Source organism: Gossypium raimondii, chromosome 10 (assembly GCF_025698545.1).
Source record: "Gossypium raimondii isolate GPD5lz chromosome 10, ASM2569854v1, whole genome shotgun sequence".
Lineage (NCBI taxonomy): Eukaryota > Viridiplantae > Streptophyta > Magnoliopsida > Malvales > Malvaceae > Gossypium > Gossypium raimondii.
Genome location: NC_068574.1, coordinates 8,901,244 through 8,913,174, shown reverse-complemented (window position 1 = coordinate 8,913,174; position 11,931 = coordinate 8,901,244). Strand labels below are relative to the sequence as shown.

At 31.9% G+C, this 11,931-nt stretch overlaps 1 protein-coding gene across 1 annotated transcript; it reads right to left on the bottom strand.

Moving 5' to 3' along the window:
* Nucleotides 1-5,899: 5,899 nt before the first annotated feature.
* On the bottom strand, nucleotides 5,900-10,438 carry LOC105776897 (probable metal-nicotianamine transporter YSL6). Its single transcript, XM_012599851.2, has 7 exons — nucleotides 9,945-10,438; nucleotides 9,351-9,523; nucleotides 8,870-8,967; nucleotides 8,381-8,518; nucleotides 7,700-7,889; nucleotides 7,403-7,535; nucleotides 5,900-7,017 (listed from the first exon to the last, which is right to left on the bottom strand). The coding sequence occupies exons 1-7, from the start codon at nucleotides 10,291-10,293 to the stop codon at nucleotides 6,083-6,085; spliced, it is 2,016 nt and encodes a 671-aa protein (XP_012455305.1). The 5' UTR covers nucleotides 10,294-10,438; the 3' UTR covers nucleotides 5,900-6,082.
* Between the last annotated feature and the right edge of the window lie 1,493 nt (nucleotides 10,439-11,931).

Genomic DNA, 11,931 nt, shown 5'->3' with positions numbered 1-11,931 from the left:
GAGAGAAAGATTCATTCATACACGTGTCAACAATGGAAGGCCCTTAGCGCGTTTCTTTTATATATAGTTAGAAATTTATCATAATCTTATAATGACTAAAAAGGAGGAAAAAAAGAGTTGTGTCCTTAGTTATTCCAAATAATTAGCACCCTTAATAATTTGGATAATTGACTTGAATTTTTAAAAATATACTTATTCCAACTCATCATACGATTATTTTTTTTGCTTGAATGGTATTTAAAGAATCTATGTAAAAATAAAATTTAATTAGAGCAAAATAATATTAACTATTTGAACTAACTAACAACATTATAAAATATATGACCAAATTATGTTAAAAATTAAAGTATAAAGATTAATCTTAAATTTAAGCATAGTAGAGGCGAGACACGTGTCAAAGTAAGAATACCCTAAGGCTTTCCATTTATATATAAATATATTGATATAAATGAAATTAATATATAAAAATTAAATGAACCCCATATGATAGCCTGATGATCAAGGGTGTTTACCGTTCCAGGAATGGTTTGGGTTCGAGTAGCATTAGTTGTTCGTGCATTGCCCTATTATTATAATTCACCAATATATATATATATATATATATATATATATATATATATATATAAAAATTAAAAATCTCAAATACTAAAATTTGATTATTTGTCTTTGAAGGACAAAAAAAGAGAAAAGAATGTGGGTGCACGCGTCATGAAAGCCCTTGGGCTTTTTTATATTGTTTATAGATAGCATTAATTTTTTTTATGGTAAACTATATTTAGTAAGTTGATGTTTTGGTTCTTTAAATTTAAAAAGTTATAAAATGGTTATTGAATTATTTGGCACTTTTCATTTAAGTCATTGAACTATTCAAAAGTTTTTATTTAAGTCATAGGGATATTAAGTTTTTATTAAAAAAAGTCTGGTTAGCGAGCTTCGACCGACGATTCGATGATTGATATGGTGGATCGGTATCCATCAACTAATAGAAAAACATTCCTTAGATTCAAGTAGATCTAGAAATCAGTTCTGAAGATTGGAGAAGAAAATTAATTGGGTTTTGGTTTGTAGATTCGTGACATTCAAAGTTGTTTCATAAAAAAATTGAACTATAGAAAAGAAGGGAAAAGAGAACTTTCGATTGGTTCAGGCAGTGTGAACAAAGAAGGCCATACAGCAGTGATTTTAACGGTCCATTGATTTAAATGAAAACTTTTGAATAGTTTAATGACAATTTTATAACTTTCTGAAGATAAGTGACAAAAACATAAACTTTCCAATTGCTTAATGACCTCAAATATAGTTTACCCTATTTTTTTATAATAAAATTTAGGGATAATAAAACTTTTGGCCCCTGAACTTGACAAGTAAGTCCACATTGGCCCATTAACTTTTTTTTATCCATTTGACTCCTGAACTTAAAAATTGTTATTCATTTAAGCCAATTTTGTTAATGATAGTGAAAAAAATGGGGATAATGTAACTTTTGGCCATTGAACTTGACAACTAGATTCACTTTGGCACCTTACTCTTTTTTTGTTCACTTTGGCACTTGAACTTGACAACTAGGTTCATTATTCTTGAACTTGAAAAATTTAAAAGTTTGATGATGTGGCACTTTGAGTTTTAAAAATAAATTTTTTAGATGATAATGTGGTACAATCTAAAAGTGTCTTATTTAATGTTTTAATAAGCAAACTGAAGGTTGAACATGTTAGACCAGCAGTTCTTGATTTCAATCAGTTAGATCGATTCGACTGTTGGACCAACAATAATTAATTAAATAATTAAAATTCACAAAATATAAAAATGTAAAAAAAAACTGATTTTACTTGGCTTTTTAGATTTTATGACTTTTTTAATTATTTATTTAATTATTGTTGGTTCGATAGTTGAACTAATCGAACTAGTTGAATTGAGAACTGGTTGTCTAACCTGTTCAACCGTCAGTTTGGTTATTAAAATATTGAATATAACACTCTAAGATTGTATCGCATCATCATCTAATTTTTTTTTCAAGTGATGATTTTGCACAATCTCATATGGGCCACATCATCAAACTTTTAGATTTTTTAAGTTCAATGATCAAAATGGACTTAATTGTCAAATTCAAGTGCCAAACTGAACAAAAAAAAATGTATAGATACCAAGGTGAACCTAGTTGTTAAATTTAGGGGCCAATGTGGCCCTACTTGCCAAGTTCAGGGGCCGAAAGTTACATTATCCCCATTTTTTTTCACGACCATTAATAGAATGAGATTAAATGAGTAATAATTTTTAAGTTCATGGGACAAAACGAATCAAAAAAAGGTTCAGGGGTCAATGTGAACTTATTTTTCAAGTTCAAGAGCTAAAAATTACATTATCCCTAAAATTTACATGGGTGTGAAATTATTTAACAAATCTTCATGATCATTAAAATATTTCATTTGGTTGAAATATAATATTTTGATCATTCATCGACGAGATATAAGATTACCTAAAAAATATTTTATTAATTCATATTTGTTATAGATAACTCTCTAATTTTTTCATAAATTTATAATAATTGATGAAAATCATATTTATTACTAATCAATTTTAATATTTGAATTTAATTGATCACCATTGAAATTTTTTAACAATTCAACTTAATTATGATAATTTGCTTATATGGTTTATCAATGGTTTTCACTATGAAAAGGAAATGAGAACAATATATATAGATATATTAGAACTTGTAATGTGGTTTGATAAATATGTATTTTATTTACTTCCTTTTGTACGAGTGTAACATTAAGGTTCTTATGGTTAGAATTACTCATAGTCCCTTCCCAACCTTTAAAGAAGAGGATAATATGATTTAGCGCATTTGAACCCATATCTTCTTATATTGGCAATAATACCGATACCAACTGAACTAAAACTCAATCGACTTTTGATAAATATGAATAAATTTTGAATAGAATTACATTGATTTTTGCAGGGTTAATTATCTTTTGAAAGGAAAAGTAAAAGAACATTTTTTTAATTTATGTGCATAAAATAAATGATGAAATTGTTTAAACTAATAAAAGCAAAAGATAAAATTGACCAAAATTTTAGATTCGGTCAAAATGTAAGATTACATAAAGAAGGGTTGGAATTGAAATTATCCACATGTTTTGGACATTGACATCGTAAGATTACCGTCTCAAAGGAATGTTTAAATACAAAATGATATAATCACTATAAATATAAGATTCGACAACGCAATGTTTTTTTTTATTTTGAATTTTGTTTGGTTTCTTATTTTCAAAAGGAATAATTTTAAATATATATATATTTCATTAATATTAATAAAAAGTTAATAGAAAATTTTGATAAATAATTGTGGGTTCAATTAATCTCACAAAATTCATTTGAAGATAATTTAATGATTCTTTCAGTTATTTTTAATTATTTTGTAATAGTTTTACCATTAATAATATCATATATTGATTTATCTGACATTTTAATTTTTAAAAATTTGACTCATAATGTAAAATTTCTAGCTCCAACAATGCTATTCTATGTATAGCATTAACCAAGGCTGGCTGAACACTTTTGTTTTCAACTTATAACCAAGGGCAATATCCAACTTGCTTAAACAAGACTTGAGTAAAAAAAAAAAAACATTGTAATCTAAAAATAGAAGAAATAATTATAAACATTAAATTTATTGATTGTCACCCTTTATAAATAAAAAAATAAGTATATGATTTTGTTATAACAATTTAGCTATACATAGAATAGTATAAGGGTGGTGGTTCAAGCCTTTAAAATGTATGAAGAGCTATCGAGATAGAAGTGGTTCACATCGTAAGTAGTGGTAGATGTCAGCTTAGAGGCATTGTAGGAGATAACCTATGGAGATAGGAGGAAGTGTTCATCAAGTTAGAGAAGTGATGAAATTTAAAGATCGCGTGGGTCCTCTTATGTGTATCTTCTTATGAGTATCCTTTTGCCCTAGTATTGAAAAAAGGTATTTATAGAACAATGTCAGTTTTGCGTGGCAACGTTATAATTGATCCCACTAGATTTTTTTGTGAAAAAAATATTATATAAAAATAAAATTTAATTAAAGAAAAAAGAAATTGAACCCACAATATTTTTTGAGAAAATAACTCCACAATTAATTTTTTTAAAAACAAATTAATTTATATGAAATTAAATTAGTCTCTCTCTAATCACTAAAATTAAAAAGTCCATAGCTTTTTTCTTTCAAGATTCATCACTTTTCTCTTAATCTTTCTTATTTCCTCTCTCACACTCTAAATTTTTACAATATTGACAAGTATGAAGAGACATTGTGAACAATTGTACAAATTGTACCAGCTATTAACATTTATTTGATCCACCTTTTCTTTTAGCTATTTTTAATGGTTTTGCAATAGTCTTATAAATAATAATTATTAATATTACGCATTAGTTTATATATATTTTTAAATATTTTAATTTTTCAAAATTGAGCCATTAGTCTTCTAGGTATAATTAGGGGTGAGTATTCGATCAAGTTAGTCGAGTTAATGAATTCTATTTTAACAACCGAACTCAATTTTAATTTTTTTAATTGAATCGAATCGAGTCAAAATATTTCGAGACAAGTCGACTCGAGTTAACGAATCCTATTATTTATACTCAATATCGCGGTTACATGGACCGATTATTTAACTAGTAGATGAAGTACAATATTATTTAACTACATAAATAATATGATGGTTTTGCATTTTAACTTAATAGGTAAACATTTATCAAAACAACGTAGTTTTGTCTTTTAACTTAATTGGTTTGACTTTTAACTTTAAAAAAAGTAAACATTTATCAAAACGACGTAGTTTTTTCTTTTTTTTGTTCGGATAACTCGAATTGTGCAATTCATATTCGAGTTAAACCAAAAATCTTAATTTTTTTATTCAAGTTGATCCGAATAACTTGATTAACTCAAATAACTCGAACTAATTAATTCAAAATAAAAAAATTTTATCAAAATTTTCAAATCGAATCGAATTTTATTCATAACGGGTGGAGTGATAGATGTAAATTCAGTGGCATGGTTGGAGTTGACTTATTTCTCATATATCTTTTAAGTCAAATTAAATTAAATCATCATCAACAGGTAGGATAAGGAATATAAATTAATATATGTATATATATATATATTATTAGCAACTATACTAAGCCTTGATTGTTGTTTATGTTAAAAAGGGTGGTACAATCATTCTTGAAAATTAGGTGGTGGTAAGAGCACCAAACGTCCAGCACCTAAAAATTTCAATCATCTTTCATTCACCAAAATTTAATAATTTACCTGCTTTTTCTAAAGCATGTCAACATCAGACCCATAAATGTTGGATGAGATTTCTTGATTTTAACAAAAGAAAAAGTCACATCCAGCTTTTGTTCCCATCAATCAGTCAAACATAACTTCCAAATTTGGTAGAACCATCTCTAATTGGCAGCACCACGGCTCTCCCCTAATCCTATCTATTCTTCCTATTGCTAGCTACAATTATTTCTTACACTTTTTCTTCAATAAAAATTAAATGATTTGGAGAGCGGGATGTCACACTCCACTGCTTCATTTTTCATAAGAAACACAGCCATCACTCTTCCCCTATCAATGATTGACATTTTTTTTTATTTCCCTTTACTAAAAAAAAAGAAAATAAAAACCAAGAGCACACTCCAAAATCAACAATAATGTCAATTTTCATGATATAGAAAGCTAGTACAGTAATTGACAAGGCTTTCTAAAATATATAAGCTGAAATTCAATCTATACTTTTAAACACCATCACTAGCAGATGGATGACTACAGGAGCCAACCAAATTATGCTAAATTCAACGAAAATGTAAATTTTCATGCTATAGCTAGGGCTAGTGGTTCATACGAACAGAGAAGTTACTTGTAAAACCGACTTTGAGATTTCAGATAAGTCGTCTGATGAATCCAATTACTTGATAGAGATTGTTGTCTTATAATCCACGATTGGAAATATACAAAAGAACAGACATATACACAGAATCTAATAGACCTTCCACTTCATACAATACAATTCCAAATGATAGCCAGTCGGTTTCCTAATCAACTACTCAGAGAAGGCCCAAAGTACATGCAAATTGGTGGATTGATCCTCAAGATAGAAAGTATGGCTGATGGTATTGTCCAAATACCGTCACCACAAATTAAACCTGAAGCAACTGCACCCGCGTAATCCTCTGCTTCCTTCTGGTTAATTCGTTCCCATATAAACAAGATTACTGTTCCAACGAACATGTCGACCGCAAAGTAAGCTCCAATGTAGAATGGAACTGCCATAGCCATTGGAATAGGAATGAACTGTGAAATTTCCTTGGGAGTCACATCCCTCAAGAGGTTTACAAGAACAGCACCAATGAAGAATCCGAAACATAAAGCCAAACAATGCTTGGGAAGCTCCGAGAAGCCCTCAATACCAAGAATGGCCATTTCCCTGAATATCACCGCATAAGGTGCTTTGTATGGACCATCAGGTGACCCAACTTCAAAAGCAGTCCAAAACATCCAGAATGTGAGTGGAGCAATGACACATCCCATGGCTGTTCCCAGTAACTGGCTCACAAACATAGACTTGGCTGATGATAGAGTAAGGTAACCCGTCTTGAAATCTTGCATTAGATCAGCTGCGGTGGAGACAATAGACATCATAACCCCACAGGCAGCCAAACCAGCCATGACTCCACCATCGCTTCCGACTAAGGAAGCTATGATGAAAAGACCAATCTTCCCATAAGTGGAAGACAGGTTCCAGTCTGTAAGTCCAGTTCCATAAGAGTTGCAGAAGGCAAGAGCAGGGGCAATAATGTATGAAACAAGAACCAAATACCACTTTAGAGATGGAAAGATTATTGGAATAGTAGCTGTTGATATAGCAGCCAAGGCCACATATCCAGAAGCAGCAAACCAAGTTGGTATCCTGTCTTTAAGAAATATGTCATCTCTTTTTCTCTGCTCTGCAAGTACTTTAGAACTCTCATTATCTGCGGAAGCACAACAATAGTTAAATAAACCCACAGTGGAGGGCAGAATGCTTTAAGAACAATGAAAAAGATACTTGCATACACATTTTGCCTAGAAGTTCAGAAAAGATTCAGAAGTTTTGACAAGGCAAACTTACATATTCAAATTAAGGCACTAAAGTTGCATCTATCAATGAGTTTTCACCAAGAACTATGAACAAATGTCATATTAGTAGAACCCACTCTCCGGTGACTATGACTTCACTATTCCTAAAGCTAGGAAAAAAAGCAACAAAACCGAGAGATACATGCACATGAACAACACAAAAGAATGCATGCAAAGCAGCAGCCTAACCATGGCATCCTCACAGATGGCCAAAAGAAAGAAAAAATAGGGCATCCTCACCTATAACTTCATTAACAATAGGAAGCTTGCTCTGCTTGGTGCTTTTGTTGCACACTTCCTTTGCAGATATATATATTATCTTGATCAAGTTGTAAAGACCATCCCCAAGGATAAGAGCAATAGCTATGAAGACCTGTGAAAAAGTCATGACCCAGAAAACCTCTTTAGATGAGTTATGAGAAAAGAACATTTCCATTAGGACAAAAGACTGAGCAGAAAACCAGAAGATGACGGACAGAACCATCAAAACTCTTCACAACAGTAACAGAAGCAAAAGCATAAAAAATTTCACTGTACCTTATACCCATAAAGACCTTTAAAATTATTGCTTTCCAGGCCAGAAGGGTACCAATCACCGGCATGTGCAGAAATGAAGGGCCAGAGGAAACCCCACGATATGATAGCCCCAAGAAGAACTGAGCAGTTGACTATGTGGGGGCAAATAAGACCACAACCAACATAGGTTGGACTAAAGTCAAAATAGAACCTGCATGAGGGAGTCAGGTGAAGGCAACAATATTATTAAAACATTTAATACAGAAATCATCAATCATGCTGATGAGATTTTACTCAAATCCAAATTAATGTCTGATTACATGCCAAGCTACTAGCACAAATCAATCAAGAAATGACATCTTGCATGCATTAGAATTATAGACATATGTATGGCTTTGGAATACATGCTAATCAAGTTTGAAATCTTTCTATGGCCTCTTTCTTTCTGTTAGTTCTTTTCCCTCAACTGGTAGCATATTAATCCTACGAAGGACCAACTCACTACACATAAAATAATGCATCACATATATTTTACCATCAACTTTACCTCTATTTAATGGTAATAAAGGTCCCATTGTCCTTGAATAGTGATTCAAAAAGAAAGATCAAGTATTCTTATTAACATATACGAGCATTCTTTCAACAGGGGAAGAAAGGAAAAAGTGGGAGTTTACATGAGAAACTAAATCTGAGAGAACTTACGTGTTTCTGAACAGCATTAAGCCGAAACTGGGAAAATTATCAAACCCACAGGAATCGCCAATACCACTGAAAAACCACTTGAAACAGCTCCAAATGAAACTTATGCTTAGATATTTTCCAAGACACTTGACTTGCTTCCTGTAAAATACCATAAATGTTATATATTTTGGCGTGTGCGTGTGTTTGGATGTATGATGTATGTGTGTATATATATAATCCGGAAAAAACAATGTGGTTTTTAAATGTCAACACCATTCTCTCTAGTTATTTATAAAGCAAAGGTTATGATTTAAGCAGCTGTTTCATTAATGTTAATAAATGCATGATTGTTAGAACTAGATAGACCTTCCATTCTTAATTATCTAAGTTTGATAACTTAATTAGAAAAACGAATTTCCTTTCCACTAAGTTTCTGATTAAGTGCTACATCAATGGAAACTGCATGTAGATCTATGAAAAGATAATGAGCACAATGTATGTAATAAGTACCCTGCAAGCTCAGCACCAGAGTGAGTATGAAAACTATTTATCAACATTGCTGTGGCAGTCCCACTTGGATATGTAAGTTTATAATCCAGTACCATTACCTGATACAATACAAAGATAGATTAGAAGGTTGAATTAGAATATTACAACCACATACTGTGAGAAAACCTTCTGGAAGTGCACTCGTATTGGTAAAAGGATGGTCGTAACAATAAACAAAATATTATCACATCTAAATGACCAAGGTTTTTTTTAATCAAAGCACAAAAAATTACTGATAAGTATAAACCTGTAACACTTAAAATCAATTCAACAAGGCTGAATATAAACAATGCCAAAATTAAACCAAAATTACAGCCACAGATACTTGAATAAAACTAAGTGTACAGAGAACATCACTTTCAGAACAAAAATGAAACTTTAACTGAAATCTAAACTATCTCATAAAAGGAGTTTATAATAAGGATTATAACAAGAGCAGTACCTTACGAAGGGGAGTAAGACTAAACAGCCCGAGGAAGCTGACAACAAAGAGAAAACCAGTCATCCACCCTAACCCCGGGTTCTTAATATCTTCAGCTCGGTTTCCAGGGTAATCAGCACCAATAAGTTTATATGTTCTCTCATCCATTGCAATCATATATGACCCAAACCCCCCTGTCAAAGATAAGATATTACGGCAGAAGACGGAGGTAGTGAGCTTAAGATTCAATTTAATTACTTGATTTAACACTAAATCTAGAGCTTCCTCAGTCCATTTAATTATTTAATTTAACGCTGATAATTAAACTTCTTCGATACTTTTAAGTTAAATCAATAATATGAAATTCTAACAACCTTACTAATAATACTAATAATCGTTTCTTAATCATTTAGAGCTAAAAACTGATTAATTTCACTAAAAGTTGGAGGCGTTTTTCTCCAGAGCGAAACTTAACGGCCAAAATCAAGCTAACAGTGCTTTAAACGGAACAGAAACAAGCTAATCATTTCTTAATCAACAACGAATTTTAATCAAATTTTGCCAAAAGAAGGATCAAATTCGTTAAAAGCTGAAGGCTTTTTTTTAGCATTTTACCACTAAAAGCAAGGCCATAACAAGCCACGACGCAAGTTTGAATGACGGTGTTTTCTTGTTTGGTAAAAGGTGAGACTTGAAACCCTAACTTAGTCAGAAAACCGGTCCACGACTTCACAAAGAAGAATCCGAGCAACCCGGCGCCGACATTCAACGACGGAATAATCCCGACGGTTAAATTGAGCTTGTGCGTGATGATACAAAAGAGCGTCCCTAACAAGGCGCTTACCACGAGCCCTCTGATCGTTATTTGATCTTTCCATTCAGGGACGAGCTCCGATTCGATGCCGGCACCGTCGTCGATGCTTTCCTTGTCGAGAATCAACGGCTCCGATATCTCGGTTCCCATGATTTTTCGGATCTGGTCGGATTCTAGGGAATATTTTCAGTCGGATAAGGGGATTTAATGGGGAAGAATTCTTTTGTCTTTGGCGGAATTGGATTGGTTTGAATAGGGACGGAAATTTTGGTAAAAGGAATTGCGTTCAAAAGTTTGTTGGCAAATCCAACCAATGGTAAGCCTTGGAGGTTGATTTGTCCAGTGGTAGACTGACGCGTGGCTAAACTAGAAAATGGTTTTCTCTTCCATTCTGAGTTATTATACAGCAGAAGCCCATGCGTGCCGTGTCAGAATTTACGGGGGATTCCCCCGCCCAAATCTTTATCTTAATTGGAAACTATTTTTTAAATATTTATTTTTTTATTGAATGGATGATATAAGTTAATTTTTTAAAAAAAAGATAACAAATATTCTTTATATTCTATATAAAATTTATTAAAATAATTTTTTATATAAATGTTTAGATCTACCTATAGTCTCTCTCCAATTAGATTATAAATGTGTTTTAACGTACTCGGATGTACATCCTCCTAATACTAACAACAATATTTATATCAATTAAGTTAAGACTTAATCATCAATTTATTAAAATAATCTATAGTAAACTAAAAAACACATACATTCAATGATTTGAATCTATAAGTATGACCAAAATCCTCAAAAGCTTATTTTATTTTATTTTTTGATAGATAAGAGAAGGCAACACATTACCTTAAATCAAGTTATTTATACATGTGAATCACCTAATATGTCTTTTAAAAGTAGTCTCGGTGTAGGAACATCAACATAAACTAAATTAATATCATTAGAATGACATGATTTGGTTAGCCAATCGGCAACCTTATTTCTTTCCCTATTCACAAACTGAAACTTAACTGTTGAAACTTGACCAGAAACTTCCTTGATTTTCCTAACAAGAGTCATTGAATGTCTAATTCTGGAGCATTTTTTAGTCATATCCACAGCCATTATGTAATTAGATGCGACAATCACCTTAGCGTAGCCTCTTCTTTGAGCTATTTCTAAGCCATGTAGAATCATCCACAACTCAGTAACCATAGTCGAACCCCTCCCAACAAATCTTTAAAACCCTTCAATCCAATTCCCAAACAAGCTGCGTAATACTCTCCCAATCATTGACCAGTTTCCATCCCTACTAATCGCTTCATCGGTGTTGACTTTGATCCATCCATGGTTGGGTGGACACCACCTCTCCATCACAGCTTGGGTGATATGTTTAGCAAAACACTCGGTGCATGTTAAGGTGAGCAAAACTCGATTCGACTCGAAAAAATCGAAAAGAAATTCGAATTTCGAGTTAAACGAATAGAGTTATTCGAGTTAATCGAGTTATTCGAATCAACTCGAATTTTTTTTTTGAATTTCGAGTTCGAATCGAGTTGAGTTTTCGAATTCGAATAACTCGAATAACTCGAATAATTCGAATATCAAACTATAATATTTTACATTTTTACCCCAAACTCCCAAACCTTTTTACTTTTCCCTCAAAACTTTTACTTATTTCCAGTTTCCCCCCAAAACTTTTACTCCCTTCCCCTCCCAACCCCCCAATCTACCAAAATTCCATTTTCCACCAAAATTTTACTCTCCCATTTATTTTTTCTCAAAATTTTACTCCCAAAACCC